The following is a 24,774-nucleotide window of genomic DNA, read 5'->3' on the forward strand; positions in this document are numbered from 1 at the left end:
GAACAGGAAAGATTCAAGTATTTGACTGATGTGGATGGATTAGATTTGCCAAATCCAGGCGTTTTATGCAGGCATAGGATCAGCTAGAGGAAAGGGAGCCTGAGTCATCAGCTCCATCAAAGCCAAGGTCTGGGGATGTCTGGGTGAGCACTGTGTGAACAGGAACCATTCCTGCATTCAGAACTTTTAATTACCCTCACCCAGGCATCAGCGACTGAAATCCCCAGATTACCTTGATTGCTCTGTCATTATCTGTCATCAGCTGCTGCTTCTCATCTTCCAACTTCTGTGCAACTTCCTGGAGCCGCTGCTCCGCCGCAAGCTGCTGCCGGCTGTTCTCCTCTGTCAGGGAGGAAATGGTTGTCTTCAGTTCAGCTATCTCCTGAAAAGAAAGCAGCATGTTAAAGCTCCCCTCAGTAAAAGACATGTATTTTGCATGTTTTTTTATATAAACATGGCACTGGCAAGCTCTGCTGTGCAAGCTGGATGTTTGAAATTAGCACCCTGCACACTAGCAGGGCATGAAATTCCACGCAGAGAAAAGGAATAGAGCAAGGCTCTAAATGACAAGAATCGCTGAACACAAAATATTTGGAAGTGTTTTCCACTAAGACATTCCAAAATATTTACTTATGAGAACAAAGCACATCTGTGATCTTCATACTCAAGCCTGTTCCCCGTCTCCCACCGCTCCGAAAGCAGGAGTGTGAGTTTACATTGGGCTGGTGGTGCTCCTCTTCCAGGAGGAAATTTTACAGCTTGATACTGCTGAGAAGAAAAACACCCACGTTCACACACTGGACTGAAATTTAAACTTGACAGTGAAATTTCTGAGCTGCTGAAAGGAGCAAATTTTGCTGAGCAATACAGTGGGGACCTGACTCCACATCTAGGACCTTCATCTAGACCTTTTAGGTGATTCACTCGTGATTTGTTGAATTGTATTTGTTCTACCTTTTTCATCACTGGGCAAAGTCGTAACTAACCCTGATCCTTCAGGCATATTTACAGAATTTTATACTGACATGTCATCACACAGAAAAGCACTTAAACATGTGGGAGAGTAACTGACTTTAATGTATATATTCAAGCTTAAGGTTAAGCTGCTGTAGCAGCGTATAATAGTCTAATTCTAAAAGCACTTTAACACACAGGCAGTCCAGTATTTGCCAGGCCTCCTTACTGGCAGAGAAACATTTAACTACATTAATTACATGGTTATTTAGGAAAAAAACCCAGTTAAAAACCCCCTAATAATAGGCCAGGACTAGTGTAAGAAGAAATGCACTACAAATGAAAGTACTAATATCAGTGAGAAAGGGGAAAAGACCTGACTAAAACCCTGTAGTAAATTTATTTCTCTACCTACCTGAAAATCCCAGGAAGTAACCCAGATTATGTGTAAAACCTATCTTTGTATTTCTGTATTGCTTTTCTAAAAAACAAATACATCTTTAAAAAGATAATACCCACTAAAAGGAAGGGTTTTTGAGACCACTATGCCAAAGTTTAGAGATTATATGGACAGGGTGTAACTCTCTAGCCAGAATTAAGCAGTGTCTCTGGGTTTGCAGTTTAGGTCATTGTTTAGAAGACAGATAATTTGCAGAAATGTGGTTTTACCTGGTGTGCAGGAGAAAGCAGAAGAAAGCAATGGATCATATAAATTATTAAGATAACAACTTGAAGCCATGCAAACCTATAGAATTTTGTGTCCCATTTTGTTACTTTAAAAGCAAACAAAGTAACAAACTCCTCAATATAAGACAAAACTGAGATTTAAAGCCTTTACTGGGTTAAGACCCTGGTCTAGCACATGAGTTCTGCAATGCATGCAAGGAAATTTCAGCAGGAATTGATGAAGAAAGATCTGCTTTGTGCAGTACCTTTCAGAGCAAAAATTTCTATTTACTTTGTATAAACTTCAGATGAAATTTCTTGAAGTATCTTCTCTGTGTGCGTGTTAAAAGTGAATGTTCCAAGAGGCCACAGAGAGTAAGATTAGACAGATGTTGTCAGCAACGCAACCACAAGAAAAGTTGCGATCGACCAATTATTACTAGCAAGATACAAAAAAACCCCAAACCCAACTATGTCCAAGTAACTTGGGGGATTGATTTAAACCCACACAAGTAAAGAAATTCAGACATCAGGGTGAAACTGCTTTATTGAGCCAAACAGCCCTGAGAGATGATGGATGTGTTGTGTCTGCCCCAGAAAGTGCCGAGGAACTGGGTCCAGCTCTCCCCAATAAAATGTTCCAGCTACAGCAAAGCCACCTTAATACAAAACACGTCCCCAGATTTTTCCATCTTGAGACTATTCTGCAGGCCAATAAATGTCAGTCTGACAAAATTTATTATGACATTTAGGTTAAAGAGTTCTTACCTTGCCCTACACTACCTACGTGTTCCCGCTGCAACAATTAAAGCAATTTCCCTCATCCCTTGCTTAAAAATTCAGAAATGCTTCAATTATTCCAACTGTCTTTTTAAAAATGGACCATGAACCATTTTTGTATTGACACTGGATTGTGTCTGGCGTGGATAGGCTGCCTTGATTCCACTCCCATGTGGGTGATAATGACAAAAGATAAACAGAGGTAGCAATGGAAGGGATCTCTTCCTTCAGGTCTGATGCGGATTAAATGTTACTTTTTGAGCTTTAACCATTTCCTGCATTTCAGGTTCAGATGGAAAGATAAAAAATAAGAAGTTTTTTTGTTGTTGTCTCTTCTTTTCTTTCTTTATAAATAAGGCTCTCAAAAACGACTAAATTACTAATTTAAAGTTACTGAAAAGGTATTTAGGAAAGAGAACATTCTCTCTGATTTACCACAGAATCGTGGAATTGGTGAGGGTGGAACGGACCAGTTTAAAGAAGTATCACCCAGAGCTGGTTGTTCAGGATCAGCCCAGTCCAGGTTTTAAGAATCTCCAAGGATGGAGACTCTACAACCTCTCTGCATGCAAATAAATGTGTAAAAATACACATTAGATTTTAGAATATAAAGACATTTACCAATGATTCTGATAAACGCAGTGTGAAAAAGTGACAGCCAATAAATGTCACCAAAACAACTGAAGTCACAGTTTTGGACAAGTGTTACAGAGAATGAGACTCAAAGGAGCTGAAAAGCTGAAATCAAGAGTTTTAAATATTTTTGAAGCGTTGGTAAAACAGTAAAGTTTGCAGTTTCTTGTTATTGTCTCACTGATCACTTCTATCTAGTTTAGAGGCTGCTAAACCCTTCTTTGTAGTGTTTTTATTGATTTTACAAGACTATTATTGGATTACTGGCTGCAAACACACTTTGCAATGCAAGGCAGACATTCTGCTGTGGCTGGGAGCAATGAGGAGAATGACACTTCCACACAAATCCTCAGGGCAATTTTCTTCTTATTAAAAGCTTAACTTCTGGTTGCATCTCCATCATTTTTCACACTTCAGTACTACCTGTCAGTCAAACTGAAAGCTGAAGTATGTAAAAATCATCCTGTCTTACTATTTTTAAGTATATATGTAAATTCAACACTCATTTTCATCTTCTGAGTTCTCTGAAGAACAAAAACTCAAGTCAAAACCAGTCTGCCTCCAGGACACTGACATTCCTCAAGGTGTTGTTTTGGGCAGAAATGCAGAACTGGTGGGGATCAATGATAAAGATGAAGAAACCTTGGGTGACACCACCTTTAACATGAAATGTTAAGTCCTGGCTGTGCACCTGTCTCTGGTTCTATGAGCAGTGCTGGCTGCTGGAGCACCTCACCTTCCTTCCCATGGGCTGAAGGAGGACTCAGTCCTCTTGGGTCCTTGAGAGATGACAATGTAGATGAAAAAGATGAAATTCAGAACTCAAAAAAACCCACCTGTATTTTCCAGCCAGCTTAAAGCTCTGTGGTTTATTGGTTAAAATCTGCAAGAAGACACTGGATGTTTGATTTGGTAACATTTGGGTTACGACTTCTCTCGGTTGTCAAGACTTAAGAGCAGAAACAACTCCACTTTTCATCAAGTCTCCAAGTGGAACAGGTTCACCTGAGCTCCCTGTCTCCTGGCCACCTACCTGCAAGGACTTGGCCAGTTTCTGGCTGTACTCCTCCTCCATCTGCTTCAGCTGGCTGTTGGCCTGGAACACACACAAAAGACAACCCCGTTAGCTCAGACAGAGGACGTGTACAGACACTTTGCCACCGGGCCCTGGGCTTGGCACCTCCTCCACATGCCTATCACTGAGCGCCGGCCCCGCGCCAGCCCCAACGCCCTTTTGTGGCAGCCAAAAAACCGCCAGGGCTGGGCTTTGATCTCGGGCCAACTATTCATCACTTAAAAGAGGGGAGAAATTGTACCTCTGCTGCCAATTATTAGAAAAACATAAAGAGTTCTGTGGATTAAAAAAAGAAAAAAAAATGAGAGAATGAGTGTGTGTGTGTGTCTGTGTGTGTGTGTGTCTGTGTGTCTGGGGAAGGGGGCAACACACACAAATGAGTTTATCAGGATGAGTTTGTTTCTGAACAGAGGGGAAAAACTGAGGAGAAAGTCCAGACAGAGGCTGCCAGGGCACAGTGCGACATGGGGGACACAGCTTCACCTCTCAGTTCTGTAACTGTCCTTTGTCCCATTCCTCATCCCTTCCTAGGGAAAGGTGGGGATTACACTGAAAATCCACCCAAGATGCAGCTGAACCAGCTTGGACATACAGCTCTTTCCTCACCACAGCATTTTTTTTCACAACTCAGAGCTAAAGAACTGAAAACAAGGCTGCTTGGTCATATCAGAATCCAACAAGCAAATATTTCTATAACCCCAGGATAAATAGCTCTCAAGGTTTTTTTTCCTCAAATAATTTAAGTTCAGAAATAATTTTATAGTAGTGATATTAATAAAAAATAAATGCAATTTCCTTTCAGGAGAGAAACCAGGTTTGTATTTTTCTTGCAGAAACCAGCCCAGCCCAGCCCCACAATGCTGTCCTCAGGTGAACTGCTCGGTGCTCTCGTCTTCTTGGCTCTCAAACTTCAGGACAGGTGTCTAAGACAAATATTTTCTTAGGGGGGACAGAATATCGTGCAGCTGAGTTCTGAAGCAAATTTAAGCTGATTAAGTTTTCAAAATCTATCTGACCTCCTGCTCAAACCTTTGATCTGTCGTCCTGAGTTTTACGGCACCGCATCCAGCGCCCAAACACCGGCTCCCGCCAGCACCTCTTCGGGGGGACCAGAGAAACCACAGGGGCCCCCAAAGCCTCTGAACCCTGCGTGGATCCAGCTGCAAGGCTCAGACTCCATTTCAGCAAACACCAGGGATTTCAGGCAGGCAAAGAGTCTTATTGATTTTACTGGGCTATAAATTGAGGAGCTTAGAGCTGCAGAGCATTTCCGGATCGTCATGGTAGGGCTGGAATCATCTTCAGCAATCCGGGCAGTTCTGTAAGGTGCAGCTCAGTGTAAGAATATTACAGCCAGTTCAAAGTAATCCTAAACTTTATATGAAATCACAATTTCAGATCCTGAATCCCTTCAAATTCCAAAATTATGAAACATATGGATGTCTCCATCTGTTTGTTGGTATTAAGGAATCTATTAAAAACGTTAATCAAAACCAATTATCAAATTTGTGCATCATTTTTGAGATAACATTATGGTTTAGTAATAAACAGAGATAATGGCAATACACACTGGTTTAAAACACATCTAGAAGAATTCTGGAGCCCCAGACAAATTAAATTTCACTTTTCCTACATTTATCACTCAAAAGCGAACCACAGACACTGTAAGGGCCCATGGTGGGGGTGCATAAATAAAAGGAGTGGTGACACAGCACCAGTTATCCCAGGGAGCTCTGTCCATGCTCTGTTTCTCCTTGTACTCAGGCTGACCCACATTAACACTCGTTCCATTGTACTGCAGCCTAGTTTCAGATGATGTTTTACCACCCCTGCATGTCATAAAGTGACTGAAACTGCCAGTTTATCTTTAGAGAAAAAAAGTAAAAAAATAAATTACAGCACCAGCATAAATTACTGTTACTCCCAGAAAGGGAGAGGGACTCGTCAGCAAGGCACTGCACAGATCACGTTACAGCTGCTCTCGCTCAACTTGCCTGGGGTAAAAGTCCTCATCTTTCATAGAAGCAGCTTTATAAACTCCTGAACCCACAGAAGAAATTCCAATAAATAATAAAAAACCACTCATGAGTTCCATAAACAAATTAGAATTTGTTTGTTCACACTGAGTGGAATCAGGCTGACCTCTGAGAGACAGGACAGAGGTGATCCAAAAGAAAGATACGCCGAATTTCAGTGTTTTATTCCTAACAAAAAGCAAAGAATGGACATCCTACCAGTTTACTTAAAAGGAATTGCAACATTTTATTTTATAATGGCTTTAACAACTTCCAGTTAGCAAAATATTTATAAGCTTTGTCTCCTGGTCACCAACAAACCATAAATTCTTGCATTTACTTCCAGTCCCAAACATCCCTAATGGAGGGGTCTGAATTTGAGAGTACTAAGCTACCAAAGCTTCCACTGGAGATGGCACGAGCACATCTAGAGGGGCTCAGGTTGTCTAAAACTGGTGACATTGGCCTGGTGGCACCAAAAACCATGGACACTCCCTGCCAGTACCTTAGGAAGTCTAACAGGAAGGCTGGAGAGGAACTTTTCACAAGGGTGATGGGAAAAGGGGGGATGGCTTCCCACTGCCAGAGGGCAGGGATGGATGGGATATTGGGAAGGAATTGTTCCCTGTGAGGATTGTGAGGCCCTGGCATAGGGTGCCCAGAGAAGCTGTGCCCGCCCCTGAATCCCTGGAAGTGTCCAAGGCCAGTTTGGACAGGGCTTGGAGCAACCTGGGATAAGGGAAGGTGTCCCTGCCCGTGGCAGGGGTGGGACTGGATGGGCTTTAAGGTCCCTTCCAATCCAAACCATTCCATGATTCTGTGGCTCCTGCTGACTTCAGCTTTTCCCTGAGGTCTGTAACACCCAACAGCTCTTGCATCATCACAAACCACACAAGCAGCTCTGATGAAGGCAGAGACCACAATTTACAGCACTGCTCAGCTGAAAAGATCCAACTCATGGGGCTGCCTGGGCACCCTCTTTTCCACTGCCATCTTTTAACTGCAGAAATATGAAGCTTCTCCTTTCTTAAAACCTGCAACTAAAACTAATTTAATACCTCTTTATATAGGCTGTTGCTTTGCAACCAAGGGAGACACAAACCACCTTCCCTGGGGCAGAGGTAGCACTGCTACACACAAAAAAATGCCTTTTAACTCTTTTTTGTTTTAAGGAATGAGTAAATGCACACAGAGATCTGTGCAGGGAACATCGGGGGGGATTTATGTCACATTTATCTCCACAAGGAGAAGGTTCACACTGGCCTGGGCAAACACAGCAGTTTCCTGGGCTCCTTCTTTTCCATCTGGCTGCTGGGTTCATGTGCTGGAGGAAGCACGAGCTGTTTCTGAATTATTTTAAGGGCATTCCCTCCCTTTCAGGTTACATGCTATGTCAGAAACATAATGAATAAGAATTCAAGTGGAAGGTGAACATTTGGAGGCTCAGCCAGTATTCATTAAAGTCGGGCTCTTTTTATAGCAATGGGCAGTACTGCAAATAGAGTTAATGGTCTGAAACCAGTTTTCCATGTGCAAGAGGTGGCTGCTGAAATTCCCACTTGGCAGAAGCTTGTCAGAAATATAAATCGGAATATCCATTTTTATAATGAAAAAGGTTTAAATTGGATAAGCTGCAGAGGAATTCCACTGATTCAAAAACTAACTCCTGTTTAGTTTCACACAGTCAATATATATTTTAGCTAAAATTATCTGATTATGACAAGTTAACGTGCAGTTATTTTACATTACAGAGCGAGGACTTTTGCATTAAAAAGATTATGTCCTTGTTGCAGTTAATTGGTTTTAAAAACCAGCTATAATTCTTTCACAAGCCTCAAGCATCATATTGTGGTTGCCGAGCAAAACTGCATCGACTTCAACAAAACATTTCACGTAAAAATTAAAACTGTTATTAGCACTACAGACATGGTGTCTGAATTAATGGCTGCTCTTCTAACACAGCCCCATTTTCACTTTCTCCTTTCATGAAACAGAACAGCATCAGTAAAAGAGCACAGGATCTATGACAGGACCACACCACAAAAGCACACCGTGTCCTACCCTAATTACAAATTATTTATTAGCTATTTTTAAAGTATGAGGTGTATCAGAGGGAATTTTTAGTTCCAGTTCCACTCAATGGAGCACAAGCCCTAAACAGCCCCAAGGTCACTCCCGGGTCCATCTGCTCCAGCTGCACTTTGGGGTTGGCAGCCACGAGGACAATTCCATCCTCCAGCAACATCCATGGAGGCATTTGGGAAGTCTTGGATGTTTATCAAAAATGAAGCTGTTGAGAATCTTTGGAACATTACAAATCTGTGCACAGTGTTAGATACTGGGAAGAAATCCTTCCCTGGGAGGGTGGGGAGGCCCTGGCACAGGGTGCCCAGAGCAGCTGGGGCTGCCCCGTGCCTGGCAGTGCCCAAGGCCAGGTTGGACAGGGCTTGGAGCAACCTGGGACAGTGGGAGGTGTCCCTGCCCATGGCAGGGGTGGCACTGGATGGGCTTTAAGGCCCCTTCCAACACAAAAAATCATGGTTTAGTGATGGGCTTGGCAATGTTGGGTTTATGGTTGGACTTGATGACCTTAGAGGTCTTTTCCAACCTAAATAATTCCATGTTTCTCTATCTTCCAGCTTTGGAAACAGCTCTCATAACTAGAGTTTTATATATACACACACACCCCACCATATTCACTGATAGAGAAGTAGCAGATTTAAGAAGTTTTCTGCTTAGGGTACTAGATATGAAAGAATCATTTTTCAGAATGCCTGCAACTAGCTAAAAGTGGCCATCCATAAGCTGATCCTCCATAATTAGTTAGATAAAAGTGTAAGCAAACTTAAAAAAAAAAAAAAAAGAAGAAGAAAAAAAGGAGGAAAAAATCAAAGGGTGGGGGAAGAAGAAGAAAGAAAACTTGCTCCAGGGAAGAGCAACTGTTCTCTGATGTGCAGCAAGGAATTTAACATCAAAGAACTAATGTAAATGGGGCCCATTTACCTCAAAAAACAACACACCACTCCACATTCTGGAATATTTCTATTTTAAGTTTGACAGCATTATGCTTTGTACCAAAATTCAAGATTGTGCAATTTGATAGATGTCAGAAGAAAATGACCTTCAGAACAGCTAACGGTGGAAATCTTTGTTAAGAAGTATGTTAAAACCCTCTGTATAATATCTGTTTAAACTTCAGAGATCAGCAGATTGCCTTTAATGTTCATCTGATTGTACATAAAAATTCCATTCGGACTCAAAGCCTGAAACATGCATTTTCCTTATGTGCTTCTAATACTGACAGTGGGTGACTTCCTACACCAATACTCCTGTTCTTTCTCCTGCTCTCCCCACCAATCAGACAAAAATGAAAGCTGGATCTCTGTTCAGCAGTGAAAATAGCACACCAGTTCAGATATGTAATCTGAACCACCCAAAAGACCATTAAAAATAGCTGAATACCCAAAATGATGTTAACAGAATAATTAGTCAAGTACCAAATGACTTCAAGGGTTTTGAAAGTGAATGATAGAAATCCCAAAATCCTATTAATATTCTATTTTACATTTCACTTTTGGAGGTCTACAAATCTTTTCCTTTTTATTTTTTTTTCATTAAACATACATCTTTAGGAGAAAAAACCCTCTCATTCATGTGTGAAGTACTTTTCATTGGGAAAAACCCAGGAATGAATAGAAATGACTTTGACAGTACCTGCACAGAGAATTGCCTTTCTGCAGCACATTGTAATTCTGTGCTTAATGGGGGCCCACTGAGAAACTGCTTCTGCAAACTGTGCCTTAGGAAAACTCCAAATTCCAGACTTTTCATTTAAACCAACAGAGTATTTCTAATAATTCTGAAATTATGTGGAGGAACTAAATACAGACATTTAACTCTCCCAGAAAGTCTTCTGTGGGACTCCAGCTGCAGGGTGGCTGATGCCCAAGTTACACCAGCCTTACACCAGGACACCTTTATTCCCTTCATGGATTTACTGAGCATCTAAATATTCCCCAGCATCACTGATGCTGATTTCCAGTCAATATTGCTGTCAGCCAGGCATATTATTTTAAAACAAACTGGCCTAAAATACCAGCTTCGCATATAAGACAAGGATTTAAAACCAGACTAACAGCCTGGGTTTACCACATGCAGTTGTTTAATGCTTGAACTACCCTTCACAGAAGACAATACTGGTGAGTGCATCAGGCACTTAAAGGACAGGCAGAGAACTGTGGTTTAATCTGAAGCTGTTCTGGGACATTTTGCCAAAAGATTGTGTGGGTATGATAAGCTCTGGGCTGGGATCATGGGCAGCACAGGCAAAGACGGCTGATTTTCGTTTGATTTACTCTCATCAATCATCAGATGACTGTCGGCAAAATCGGCATTGTGCTTTGTGGTGACAGATTCCTGCAAATGAAGATATTCAAGTGATCATCACAGATGTCACTGCTTCTCATCTGCCATCCATCACACTGGGCAGCTGGGTTCGAGATTCCTATTCACTTCCTATTCACACCACCTTTTGGGTCAAGTTTTATGTTATGGCACAGTTCTTCCTACAGCTCAACACTCAAATGAGATAGAGTAACCTAGCCAAGATGGGGAGACTGCAGCACTCTCCACTTTAGGGTCCCTAAATCACAAATACATTCCTGGATTACCTTCTTAATATTTCCTGGTTTTCTTCTGTTCCGTGCAACTAAACAAAAATGATTATTTAAACTGGGTTTCAGATATTGTATCAAAAGTGGTGGCATGTTCTTTTTCAGAGCTTTAACAAAGAAAACATGCACCCAACAAGAATTACCTGACCTTTGACAAGCTGCCTTTATCCCTGAGAAATACTGGACACTCTGCTACGCAGGCACTTCACTCCTCTCCCCAACTCTGACGTAAAGAATTTTCCTGAATCACTCAGGCCCAGATGTTTCTGGTACCCACACAGCTGACACCCAGCGAAACCACGAGGCTGTGAAACACCTTTGAAGATGCAAGTCAAAGCTAAAGTTTCCTCCACAAATAGAAGGCAACAGTCCCGAGATGTGACACTGATCCTGTGACTATTTAATCTGAGCTTTACATAACACAATTCTTTCCAAAACTGGAGATTGCCGAGACCCAGGCACTTTATCATTATTTATCAGCTAAATTCACACGCCTTGATTTTTGCCAAGGAGAGACTTTAAGGTTCCTGAAATAATTATAAAGGGATAAGAATGAGATTTTTGGGTTTTAGATTCTGCATTGCTGTTTTAAGTTGAATTTTGTGGCAATAACAAGCATTTATTAATAAGACAATGAGCAGAAAGACGTTCTATGTATGTATCATTTTAAGATAGAATCTTTGCTATCAAATAGAAGAGAAACTGGGAACAAAAGGACAAACTCTGTATCCCTGAATTAACTCAGTACCACTAAATTAACTCAGTATCACGAAGTTAACTCAGTATTAGGAAGCGACATCATTAGACAAGAGCCCAACAAAAGTTAAGCTTCTACAGTTGGAAAGACAGACACTGAAAACATGACCAAATCCCCCAAAAAATCTGTGATCTGAAGCCATCAGTGCTCCTTAGCAAGATTATGCTGGATTACATTTTGTAGTTTTAAATACGACAAGCTTCCCGAAAAGAGTTACAACTTCCCAGAGCCAGAACGCACTGAGGAGAAACTTCCCAAGTCCAGCAAAGGCCCAGTTAAAAAGAAAATGAAATATATTGCTCAATCATCAAAGCAATTAAAAACATAAATAAGGCATTGCAAGACTCCTAACATTCCCAATGTTTAATTATTTATCTGTTCTCTGTCCTGCAGCTGTAGGTCAGAACTAACTCCTCTGAACTAAATACAGGAGAACTCTTTTGGGGATTTGTACCTTATTCATTTTCAAGCAAACATTCAAATTCATTTCAAATTCACACAAGAACTGCAACAGTTTCACCTAAATCAGATTTTCTACAAGTTAAACACCCCTCCTACACTCAGATGTGATTGTGAAACTACTTTGATCTCTGTTCCCAAATTTATTGCTCTGTGTAATCCATGACAAAATATAATGTGATTTACTGTATCTCTATATGACAGCCCAGCAGCTGACAGAACTTAATAATTTAGCATAAGAAAAAAACCCTTCTGGCACCAAAATATACAAATCATAATTGAGGCTTTTTAGTATCACGTTACAATGAAGCACATGCAGACTGATCATAAGAACTTCAAAACAACTAGAATTCTTTCTCACCCATTTAATGAAGGTGGGTTTTACTCCGTGACATGTTCTGCAGCTGTAAGCAAGTCATTTTGGAGCACTTTTCTTTCTTCACATTAATGACTCTGAAGGACTAATAACGTTGTTTTACCCCTTCCCTACTTCCCAAACACTCCTTCTCCTCCAAAAAGAAGAAAAAAGCCACCTGCAGCTCTTCTCTATTATAATGATATGAAGAAAGAGCAAATGAGTGTAAAGAGTGTCTTCAAATTGTGCCAGAATTTAAATACGCAATTATTATGTTTTATATTAGTTTGGTCTTGATCACTGAGCATTTTTTGTACATAAAGCTATTTGGAAATCTGGTTTTTTTATAGTGCTGACCCAAGCAGGGATGTCATGGACACATTCCATGGGGCACCTTTTGCAGCGGCTTGTGCTGACTCTGGGGTTTGGGGGACTTGAGAGAGTCTTTGTGCAAAGGATGCATCACCCCAGAAACTCCAAAGCAAAGTAAGAATGTGGAGCTTGTGGATACAGGAGAAATTTCTACTTCTAATTCCAAGGAACAAACACCAGTTACTGCTGTTTGCACAACCAAAGCCATGGAGAAGCCCCAGTGAAACCAGCACGGATGGCTGCAGGGACTGGGACCCAGGAGCAGGGAATCCTTCCTGTCACACCTGACCAGGAACCCAGACCTCATTCAATAATTCTGAACAAATCTAAGAATGAATTGGCAGAGCTGTTAAAATAAAAAATTCCACCAGTAATCTCACATTACAGTCACCACCATACTGGAAAACAGCCAATGTTTTCCAAATATTATCTTGTACTCAGGAATGTAAGGATAAGTAAAATTCGTAAATCAGAGAAAACTGTACCTACAAGCAATCAGCCTTTTCCAAGACACAAGGTATTGGCAAAAGAGGGAGGGAGTGAGGTCATGATTCAATTGGGCTTTTAAAAATATTTAATAAAGCTGAAATAATAAGCAATTGTGTATTACAAGATAAAGCCAGTGTGTTACAGGTTGTTTGGAGAGTGAAGAAAGGCTCGGGAAACGATTGAAAAAGTAACTACAACAGTTGTTCTGCCACTGGCAAAACCTCAGCATTCACCTTATCCACCATCCCCATGACTTTGTGAGTCTTGATCTTATGAATACACTCCAAAGGATAAAACCTGGCAGTTATGGAATTGAGAAGAGGCAGCATGGGCCCAGGTGCTGCAGAACAAGGAGGGGTGTTTGGACAAACACTTGAAAAAGAAAGAGGAGACAGAGACAACAAAAAAACCCCACCTGTGAATGCTTCTTCAACATACTTCAGATTAATACCAGTTGGTTAAAAACCCAGGCAAACTTCTCCAACAACTACCCAGCTATAATTGATATGACAGGACATGAGTAAAGTGCGCTGAAATATGGGCCGTATGACCGAGCCTGAATTTTAATCATATCAGCCTTTGCCCTGCTGAAAGCCATCTTTTTAACTCCATATTTTGTCATAACTTACCATTTATCTCTTGTCTGGTTCTCATTTCTTAACAGCATTGCTTCAATTATTTTCATTTTTAACCCTGTGGTGCTATTTGTAACTGCAAATAATGGTGCTTGATCTCCCTTCAGACATTAAGAAAGGTATTTAAAAGTGAGCCTGTTGCTCATGGGTGCACAATTTTTTCCCCACAGTGACAGTGACAGTTACACCAACTTCTCCTGGCTCCTAACTCTAGAACCAGTTTTATAAATAGAGTTGATGAGCAGACATCTGACCTGTTGATTTCTGGTTTGGGTTTTTTTGAGTTTTTATTCTTATTTTTTTAAAGGAGATAGGAGCAGAGTAACTCTGTGAATAACTGCAGCTCTTGCTCTGAAACATCTCCAGTAGGGAGAGGGCCATAAATTCTGTTTAGTCTTATTTGAGTGAAATAGCCCTGAGATGATTCTACCATTTTTTTCTTCATGTTTGGCTGTGTTGATTGAAGACTCTTCCAAATGGCTCCCCTGAGGGATGATGCAATTCCTGTGACCATGTTCCTGGTCCACCATCATCCTGCTTTTTCTTTGGAGGAATCAGAAGGAGCAGTGCAAAAAGGGAGACACTAGAGAGGAAACTGGTTTTTAAAAGATTTGTTGAAAGGTACTATGAAGGCAGATTAAATAATCTGTGGTTGTTGTGCTAACATACATTAAAAATATTTTTGTGAAATACATTTCTTCTTGATCTTTTGGCATCATGTTTTGCTTTTATGTGATCTTTTGGCATCACATTTCTGGTTTTGCTAGATTTTCTCCAACAAAGCCAAAGTACTACGCTCATTTTTATTAACATTAGTTGGTGAATCACTATCGCTGTGTCAGAAACGTTCAAGAACCAAATGTAATTTAATGTACACAGGCTCTACAAAACAAAAACAATAAAAATATTACTACTCTGGAACAGAGAGATAATATCATAGACAATAGTTCTTGGATTATAACGAAAAAAAATTAAGAGTCTTGGGAAACATCCAACTCTTCTTGGTAAGAATTGGAGGCTCCTTAAATTATTCATAGCTGGGGCCTAAGCTAAATAATTGATGTAATAGACTCAAAACAAGTTTAAAAAAATGGCACATCTACAACTGGTAGAGATCCTGACTGCATTCAGCAAGGACACAAACATAGGTCTGCATTACAATTAGACACAATTTAATGAGATCATTACACTCGGGAAGAATATACGTCCACATTTTATGGTTGACCTATCTGCCCCCATGTAAATAACCAGGGAATCACGGCAGTGAGTGTGAAAACAGCTCCTCTGAGTGCTCCCACAAACAAAGTTATCTGCAAGTGTGGCTTCAGTCTTCAAGTTAATGAAGTGAAAGGTGTCAGATCAAAGGTTCCATCGCATCCAGTTCTCAGAATGTCTTAGGGACAAAGATGGAACCATGTCTGGTGTTAATGAAATGTGGAGTTGGCAGAGAGGAACCAGAGCTGGAGAGACAGGACTGAGAAATGTGAACTCATGGAAGGCACAGAATGCTCGTACTTTAGGAGCAGAAGTAACTGCTTAGGGGAACCTCAATACTTTTAACCAAGTATCTCTTGGAGTATCTTTCATCTCAGAAGATGTCATATTCTTTCCCTTCATCTTCTATTTCTTTGCCAGTGCTGAACAGTGTGACATCATCTGCAACAGTGCCAGAAGAGATACTGTGAATCACAGATATTCCTGCACATGCAGCATGAATATATGCCCATAGAGTTACATCCAACTGGGTTGAGTGAGGAATTAATCCAGCATCACAGAGCCTGATGCTGAAGGAGGGGCTGAAATGTTCTCTAGGGCACATTATCAGTACCTTATTTGCAAATTATATGCAAGTTGCTCAGAAAATAAGTATCCAACTAGAGGACACTGTCTGAAAAGTTTTGAAAAGGGCCCAATTACAAAAACATTAACTTGCAACAAAACTGTTGTATAGAATAATTATTCCTAATTAGGGAAGTGGTCACTTATAGAGTGACCTTAACTTTAAGGTCCCCAAGCATCTTAGTTTTACGTGGACTTCGCACCAGATACAGGTGGAGTGATTGCTACAGGTAAAAACTGTGAACATCAGATTTGATTTAAAATCACAGAAATCTCAGCGTACACCTAACATCAACATCATTAAAGCCCACAAGCAGGATCTGCATGGCTCTGGCCAGGTTTTGTGCCACCTTGGAGTCCCATCTCTCCAGAGGGAACCACTTCACAGCTTACTTCCATCAAAACAATTGCAGTCCCAAAACTAAAGTGTTTAACTTGTTTTTGGGGTTTTTTTGACTACAGCTCTGTCCTGTAATCAAATGTCATGTGTGTTCAGTACAGTCAATACACAAAAATGTGAATTACTTCTCCACAAGAAAAGCAGCACTGAAAGAGAATTAGATGTTCCTGGAACCTGCATAAACCTTCAACAGAATGAGTCAAAATATCTATTTAAATATAGAAAAAAAGTCAATAAAATGCTAAATGTTGAAAATTATTTAGAGAGGAAAAAAAACCCCCACCATCATCTTCTCCCACTCCAATTTACTCATGTGTGCTGCTCAAAGGGAGCTTTTTTATGAGATATTTTCAGTGTTCCAAGGTTGCTTCCTTTGAGCATTGTTAGCCTGTCCACTGCTCTGCTCAGGCCATGCTGAATGCTCATTTCCTCTGCCAAGAAAATCCCACAGAACATTACAAACAGCGGCGGCGGCCAAGCCCGACATCTGCACACACTCAGACTTTGTCTCCTGCTCTCAGTCATGCCTGGCAAACCTGGAAATGCTCCAAGTCCACTGCACCTGGCTGACGAGTGTTCATGCCCCAAGTGCTGCTGATGCAACCTGGAACACACCTGGCCCTGCCCAAATCAGGCATCAGTAGAGCCCAGCTCCAGGTCTGTGTGTTCCTGAATATCAAACATGGAATGGTCCGGGTTGGAAGATGCCTAAAGCTCATCCAGTCCCACCCCCTGCCATGGGCAGGGACACCTTCCACTGTCCCAGGCTGCTCCCAGCCCCATCCAACCCAGCCTTGGACACTGCCAGGGATCCAGGGGCAGCCACAGCTTCTCTGGGCACCCTGTGCCAGGGTCTCCCCACCCTCCCAGGGAAGGATTTCCTCCTAATAGGACAAAACACTGCAGGAAAAATGATCCTAAAACTTTGGTCAGCTCACCTAGATATGTACAGAAAATGCTGAAAATGCATCAATATCTTACAGGAGCAAAGCAGGAAAAAACAGGCACAATCCTAAAAATGTCCCAGGAATCTCCAAAAGACACCGATCCTGACGAACCCTGGAGTGCAAAGGGAACGCTCAGGAACTAACATGACAATAAAGAATGTCCCAGCTCTAAAGCTGAGATTTTCAAGCAACAGAAAGTTACAGACCTGAATAAATCATGTGTCCCTAAATATTGAAAAGCTGTCCACAAATACCAACAAATATTTAAATGATCGGTGTGCCTGTAACGAAGACTCTTCCTTCCCCTGTCTCTGCCTCTCACTCTCCTCCTTCCCATCCCCACGGCAGCAGGACTATGGGGAGGGCAATGCCAGAGGAATCCTGGATCTTCTTCTACCCATTTGTACTTTTGTTTTTCTTGTCACTGAAGTATGAATCATTTCTTTTGTATTTCCTCATGTTCACGTTAACAACAGTCCACAATGACACAAAGCAATCCACACAGAAATCAACGTTATTCACAGAGCAGATCACAGAGGAATGAGATCCCTCACTTGAGAATGGACTGACTTTCAGAAAATCTGGACAGTCAGATGTTCCACACCTAAACTGCGAAATTCAGCTTCCCATTGGATTTTAAAGCAGTCTTCACAAATTGGCACCAAAAAAAGTAACTTTAGAGAACAAATTTTTCTCCCATATTGTCCTAAATTTCAAGGTAACCTGGTAGAAAATATTTTCAAAAACAAGTTTCAAGGCTCATGCTGTAATTAAGATGTTTTTTTCCCCCTCTTGGATAAAATCATCTTCATCAAAGTTCTGTGGACTGTAATAGGATCAAGATTTGAACTAAATTAGCTGAAACTGCTACTTTTGAGCGTTAAATGGAGTTTGCCCTCTAAGCTACTTTGAGTTTTGGATTTTGTGGCCAATCGCCACAGTTCTACAATTGCAAGACAGAAATGAAACAGAATGGGGAAATGGAGATTTGAAGGTAATGCCAGGTATTTTCACATGTCTGTGAAAAGACTTTTCAACAGAGATACTTTTTTCTTTTCCCCTCCTATCTTTTACTCAACATGTGCTCTTCAGATTAGGGTAAAATAGGGAAGTAGGTTAAAGAAAAAACATACAATAGCAGTTAATATAGCTTAAAATTAGCAAATTTTTTGAAAAATAGAAAAAAAATCCAACAAATTAAAGAAAACCAGTATTTCTGACAGAAATGACAATTCAAGACTATTAAAGGTATTGCCCTATGAAGGATTATTTGTAACTTTAATTTGAGGATGTAAAGAAGTTAACTTTTCTTTTGCTATACTACACATGTAAAAAAAGATCAAAGAAAGAAAAGAATTGAGATTCAAATTCCATTTTTAAGCAAAAATGACAATGTCTTCCTGAGTTAAAATTAATCCTTTAATGATGAATTTCAAAGGTTTAAATACTTTCTGTGACCTTGGCTTTAAATAATTATGCCAAGCAGAGCTTTCCTTACATTCAGAAAAGATTCTGAATTGTTGATCACAGCCATTTTAATGGCTTCAGGCTGGCTGATTTCCAACATAATCCTCCGAATGCTCTTTAAAATTACAGACCAAGAACCTGACGCAGGTAAATGAAATGTCACTTGCACAAAGGCTGCTCAAACACTCCATGCAGATTGTTAATTTGTGCCACTGCACACCCCCTTGCACGAAAATGTGTGATTTAGTACCTTAATGCAACGTATAAAAGACACTTCAACAACTATCTGCTTACACATACACAGTCTACCATAAATATTAAGTCGGGTTTTTTAGTTTAGCTTTTGAAATAAAACTTGCATGTTTTAGCTCCCTAATGGGGGGAATACTTGAATTCAAGACATGGGTCCAACGGATGCTCAGCAAGCAGGGATGTGGGCAGTGACCCCACAGAACAGAACGGGAGGGAAGCCTTGATCAATCTGAAACACTAATTTCTATTTTCAAATCTTACCCAGAGTCCTTTCTCACTTGATGTACACAGGTAAAATTAGACCAGCCATTGTGGCAACCAGACACAATTTCCTTGTACTCTGAGCCTGAGTTTTTTCCTCCTTCAGAGCTCATCCTCTTTTTTAAGGTAGAAAAAGCTTGGCTAGGCAGAACCGCCCTTTCTACTGTCTCTGTTCCAGCAAAGAAAGATTAGCCTGCTCCTGGCTGGCTTTACCTGTGAAATCACCTGTGGTTTTAAAGTCCTGTTGGCTCCTGAGCACCCCATGGCACCTTCCACCCCCGCTGGAGGTGCTGCCCAGCCCCAGCATGTCCAGAGCAAAGGCTTCCATCACAGAAGCACAGAACGTCCCACACTCATGCTGTGACTCTGCCATCTCATGGTCTGCATCTGTTTTTTCAACTCAAGTGACCCCTAAACATTTTTCCTTAGGAAAACGTTGCTCAGCTGACCTTTGGGGTGATCGCTGTGCTTTTGCCCCAGGGAGCTGCTCTTTGTGAATCCCTTACCTTGTCCAAGGCCGCCTCTGTCTCTGCTGCGTGCTTCTTTTTCAGGTCTGCTATCACTTTTTCCATCTCCATCTTCACACTGCTCAGTTTTGCCTCCATGTCTCGAGCTGCCTTCAGCTTCTCCTCGTCCCGCTGGAGGCTCAGGTCCAGCAGCTGCTGGTTCCGCAGAGCATTTGCCTCAATCAGCTCTTCCCTCAGCTTGTGGATTTGGCCCTCCAAACCAGAGATCACCTGAGAGAAAGAGCAAACAAAGTGACAAAACCCAAACCCACAACACAAAACCCACTTGGTTTTCTCTGACAGGCTGTTAGCTGGGGTAGGAGCAGACTCAGAGGATGCTCTGTGCCTTTTCCTCGCCTTTCTTCTTACTCTTCCCTTTCTTTTCATGCACACGGATAAATACAGCTCCTCCCGCCCAAAGCACTGCTAAGATGGACATTTTTGGAGGAGAAATTGAGTTTGTGGCATATAATCACTACATACCCTATCCATGCCTTTTTTTTTATCCTTCAGAAATGACCTGCTGCCTTCCAGTGAGCTATCAGAGTGTCACCAATCATTTATCAATTGCTGCCAGTCCCTGATAGGGGGACACCAAGGGGGAGGGATCAAAGTGACAAGGATAAAGCTGTGTTACTCCTAATCCTACAGAATTCACTCTGCTACTTTACAACAGGAGTAGATACACACCTATTACTTCAGATTACACTTGCATGTAACTCTCACTAGCTACTTTTCTAACTCCATTTCTTCTGTGGGTTCTTCACTGAAGTACAGGAGCACCACACCTGGGACATAAAGCACTGTCCTTACAGCTAAGTGTGAAGCATGACACTGAAAGCACATGGATGTTTTCATTTATAAATGTAATTCTGAAAATGAGTACTTTGACTAGAAAACTCACACAGGATTTCCCCCTTTGTCCTCCCTGTTTCACAAGAAACTTTGCAGCTCCCTGGAATTCTTTCACAGAGGATGTGACAATACTGAGAGCAGAATCAAACAAGTACAGGTGGCTCAGCTCAACTTACTAAAGGTTTCACAAGAAAATTTGAGGAAAAGCAGTGTATATTTAAAGTTCCCATTGTCCTGGAATTCCAGTTACTGATTCTAGAGCTCTGAATTGCTCCTTCTCTCCAGCTACTATTTTTCTTCTTCAGACACTTTTAATACACTGTCTGTACTCAGCTACACCATCTATTTGCAGCCTCTGAGAACCACATTACTACAAAAGTTTGAAAAGGAAACATTTGTTTCTGACCAAAGTTGGGACATGAATGACTATCAGATCTATTGCCTTGTACATTAATCTCCCAAGACAGATTTCTATAAATACTGTGATCTGAGAGAGGAAAAAAATCAAGGCTTGAAAGTTTGCCTATTTTTGAAGCGATTTGAACTATATGGTGTAATAAAAGACGTCTTCTCCCTTCAAACCTTCAGTTTGTCCTTCAGCTATCACAGCTGTAACATGTACTAAATAATACTAACCATCTCAGAAACTCATTTTGCTTCCATGCTTTCTTAATTACTCACTGGCATTAGTCCCTGCTATGTCAAAGGTAAGGTTGTGTGTATGGTGGAGAAGGAATGAGCACGTCATTTGTGTACAGAACTCTAACACAGGCCACATATTTCAGCCCTATCAGCATTATCTCAAACATATGTTCCATATACTGTAATCTGCAATAGATCCTTTCCTTCCTTTCCTGAGCTTTTCCCCTACACATGTTTAATTTCTTATTAAATCTGTATACAGACTGAAAATGTAAAGTACGTCTCAGTATATAATTATAATCCGCAATGTACTTTTATAATTCTTTCGGAAAATGATTTCATCTCCAGATCACAAGAACATGACAGCCTGCCTTTTCCTTACCCAAATCAGCACTAACTCAATGAAGATAAGAGCTGCAATTGCTGATGGATGATATGGTCTGAGTTCCAAACTGACACACGGACAATTTGGGGTTTTTAACAGCTGCCCCAGTGCAAGTCCTGCCTGGAATAGTCACAATTATATTTTAATCTGTGAGAGTTCTTCTTGAAAGTTCATTCCCCCACTTTCCTTCTTTTTTTTTTCTCCTTTCTATTTTAAAATAAAAAACTTCCTTTAATTACACCCCCAACACACACACATAAGTGAAACTACGGAATTACACTGCTCAGAAGCTCCCTAAAAAGTTCGTTAAAATATTTAGGATAAGAAATCAAGGCTAACTTTTTAAAATACAAGGAAAATTCATTCATAAATGACATTACAAGCCAAAATAAAGACTGGGTGAATTCCTGACTCAACTGTTACACCTTTTAAGCTTTACTTCATTCTTTATTCAATGGTTCTTATACAAAGCCATCAGAAAATGAAACACAATCCCACGTTTTTTGTAAGGAGGAAGTAACAGCTCCCGGCCTTCAGAGCCAAAACTGGGGACAGCCGATAGTGAGCTGAATGTTATAGGTAAAGTAGCAGTAATTAATATGCAAAGGAGCATTAATGTTGGACCTAATAGATGGCAAAAGCAGATTTGGTTCTACTAGGGAAGAAGAAAGACTCTGAAGACGGCAGCGAAACTAATATGATTAAAGGAGTCCCTTTGGAGCAACTTCACTGCGAGTAAGATGATGTTAAAAGACATCTAATCTCTCCAAAGTGACTGGAAAAAGCTTATATTGGGCATCCCAGACACAGTTCTTGTCAATTACTTTCAAATAAGTCCAGTTCTCACAGCCAGATTAGTTTTTCCCATAAACAAAGTCAGTGGCAGAAGCAGCTTACGCCCGAACAACTCAGTGCCTGAGACAACTTTGTGTGACACAGATATCTCCCAACTGCTGCGGAAATGAATCCCAAACTTTCCAGCACTAAGACTCTGCTATTCCACATGCCAGGTTTAATAAACTATTATTAGACTTAAATGTAGGCAAATTGGGAAAAAGAAAGCCCCAAGATGACTTAACTCTCAGTTGCGAAAAATCTGTGAAATATAAAACTTATGAGCAACTGTCTTTTTCTTAACGATTCTGTGGGAAAATAAAAGCTGCAGTTACAAAATCTCACTTCTCAGGCTCGAGATTCGAGGGCAGGATAGTTTCTTTGTAACACTTTCTCAGTATTGGTTTCTCAAATTCTCCTCTGGCTGCCCAAATCTCTGTTTGGGAACCAAATTGTTTATATGCTCCAAACAACTGCCTGAGTACAAGAGCTGCTGTGAGAAAAACACACCTTAAACACCCCATCTAAGCAAATTATTATTGTGCTAAACAGGGATTAAACATAAGAAATAAAGGCTGACAGTACATAATAGGGCCAAAATGTTACTGCCACTTGCTGCCTTTTCTGGATCAAAGTGTTGTAGTCTCTATTTCGGTTGTACGGGTATGAGCACATGAAATAAGAGAGATCTGTATCTATTTTAGAAAGGATGCAGAAGTTTGTAGCAATTCCCAGGATGGCCATGCCACAGGAACATGCCCCAAACAAGGAAGCATTTTGTAAAATGACCATTAATCCACATACAGGACAACAAATAGCAAGACAACACCAGCTTACACAGTATCCCGAATAAAACAAAAATACAAACACATAAAGTGTGTGACAGAGTAGAGATTTCATATGAGTTTATATGACATACTTGTACGTCCTTTAGATGAAGGAACTGCTGGCCAAGGTGGTGATTTCTATTCCTGTTTCAAAGAAATAACTTAGAACTCTAACTAAGAATATCTGTGCTGAAATAGTGTCATAAAAAGGGTGGGTCATAAGCCCACAGCAATTTGCCTGCAGGGAAAAAATAGACTTGAAAGAAAAAGAAGGTTGGTCACTCACTTTGGCCTATTTAAAATGCCAATAAATGTACTGCGTGTTATTTGGAAGGAAAACATGTGCTCTTAATTTTAAAAAGTAAATTGCATAAGAAAATATAAAGTTGGCAAAAAGTTTAAATTAAAATCTGTTGCTGATGTCTGAAACTCTGCTCCACTTACAGGCAAACAGAGATGAGAAATGGACCGAATGACTATGTTCTAATTAAAAACAATGATAACACAAATTCCCTTTATTTTTCAGGAGCTCCTACTTCACCCCCATGAAGCATTTCCTTGGATCAATTTCTGAGGAAGAGGCTGGAGCATGACGGCATCTTCACACTCATGGGGATGGAACACACGGAGCTCACTGTCTCAGTGCATTACACAGCAAACCACATGCACCCATCACCACGCTCAGCTCCAGTGTCCAGGGCATTTTAAAGTCACAAAAACAAGGCAGTGGAGAGTTAAGATGAAATGCACTCCTAATTTATTCCCCAAGGCGCAGATCTAGAATCACTGAGGTGTTGCTTCAGCAGATTTACAGTAAGTGACTAAGATCTCCCAGAAGATGAAGCTGAAGTAACCTCATTGCTCTGTCTTGCTGGGAGCACTCAGGCTGCTGGAACAGAGCATCACTGTTAAACACCCCTGCACTTCTCAAGGGGCTCTTGACAACTCTTCAGACTGAGTTTCAGAAGTTTTCTGCGCTGGGCTAACTTGGCTCCAGTCAGAGATGACTGCACAGGGCTCACTTTGCTGTGCTTAATTTTGCTGGCATGTAACATTTAAAAAAAACCTACAACAACTTCCCCCAGAACCTCTGAGCAGTAGCATGGACTAGGCTGGATGATCCCAAAGATCTCCTCTAGGATAATAACCTCAAGTATCAGCCTGTAAGTTACAGCCCTATTTGACCCACAGATAAGCAGCTTCTGCCTCTGTGTGCCAAGACCTTCTCAGCATTTCCTCCTCTGGAAGAACACTAAAATGAGCAATGTGTGCTGTGAAACATCAGCTGGGCCCTTCTGAAAGGGACATTTGTCTCTCTGTGCCTTGTCACGCTGCCGTAGTGTGACAGCGACGGATGAGGTATCCATAACATTTGTTATTGGGCACTGGATTATTTTTGAAAGGAGATCAGTCCAGTCAAGGGAAAGGCAGTCTGTAGTAAAAACAAATCTCACTTTGATGATGAAGAAGTGAAAGGAAAATAAGGAACGAAGGAGGAACACCCAGTGATTCAGTGGCGACTATGACTCCCTTTTTACCCATGATCAGTGCAGTGTCCCAGAAGAGAGGGATGAAGTGTCCTGTCCCAGACACGCAGCAACCAGTGGCACATTTACTGCAAAACACCTTAGAGGGGATTATCTGCTGGAAGTGGGAATCTGAACGGCTTCAGCTTTCTTGTGAGCAAACAAAGCTT

The 24,774-nt window shown here is 41.0% G+C and overlaps 1 protein-coding gene across 6 annotated transcripts in view; it reads right to left on the reverse strand.

Moving 5' to 3' along the window:
• The window catches only part of CEP112 (centrosomal protein 112), a 157,814-nt gene that overhangs the window by 40,581 nt on the left and 92,459 nt on the right, over nt 1-24,774 (reverse strand). For all 6 annotated transcript variants that reach the window (XM_032129016.1, XM_032129013.1, XM_032129015.1 and 3 more), the window contains 3 exons: nt 19,536-19,766; nt 4,067-4,129; nt 233-382 (listed from right to left, as the gene is read on the reverse strand). In XM_032129016.1, coding sequence (XP_031984907.1) covers nt 233-382; nt 4,067-4,129; nt 19,536-19,766 — 444 coding nt within the window. The remainder of the gene's footprint in view (nt 1-232; nt 383-4,066; nt 4,130-19,535; nt 19,767-24,774) is intronic.

This window comes from Corvus moneduloides, chromosome 19 (genome assembly GCF_009650955.1).
Source record: "Corvus moneduloides isolate bCorMon1 chromosome 19, bCorMon1.pri, whole genome shotgun sequence".
Classification (NCBI taxonomy): Eukaryota; Metazoa; Chordata; class Aves; order Passeriformes; family Corvidae; genus Corvus; species Corvus moneduloides.